This window comes from Plasmopara halstedii (genome assembly GCF_900000015.1).
Source record: "Plasmopara halstedii genome assembly, contig: Scaffold_1651, whole genome shotgun sequence".
Lineage (NCBI taxonomy): Eukaryota > Oomycota > Peronosporomycetes > Peronosporales > Peronosporaceae > Plasmopara > Plasmopara halstedii.
The window spans coordinates 875,554-875,961 of NW_020188562.1; the positions used below are offsets into that span (position 1 = coordinate 875,554).

Consider the following 408-nt stretch of genomic DNA (forward strand, 5'->3'; position numbering starts at 1 on the left):
CTTCAGTGGAGTCAATGATGTTGCGCAAAAGGTAGCCAATATCGAGCGTACATTAAAGGAAGAAAATCATCAAAAGAAGTGGTGGATGACCACGTTCTGAAATAGGTAAACAAGCAAAGAGAGTTTCGAAGAGAGGATTCAAATCGGAGACGTCAGGAAATGGCAGAAAAGTTTGCTGATGAAGTCATAAAAGAATCAGTAAAGCTTCTGAAACGAAAACGAACTGCAACTCCCCCAAATAAATCTCCCACAGACAAACGAGCGACAAAAAAGCTGCTAAGCGAGCTGAGGAGGAACCTTCAATTACTCGGCAACTCTTTCAAGACTCCATTTTTGTGAATACCGGTTTTTATTTTTTGTTGGTATATACTGGTTTTGCTCGGTTAGGTTCAGAAGTGATTGGTTCGT

General features: G+C 40.7%; 1 protein-coding gene across 1 annotated transcript; it reads left to right on the forward strand.

The window, feature by feature from the left end:
- The first annotated feature begins 39 nt into the window (after positions 1-39).
- PHALS_14839 (uncharacterized protein) lies at positions 40-387 on the forward strand. Its single transcript, XM_024716540.2, has one exon. The coding sequence runs from the start codon at positions 160-162 to the stop codon at positions 337-339; it is 180 nt and encodes a 59-aa protein (XP_024582129.1). The 5' UTR covers positions 40-159; the 3' UTR covers positions 340-387.
- The last annotated feature ends 21 nt before the right edge of the window (positions 388-408 follow it).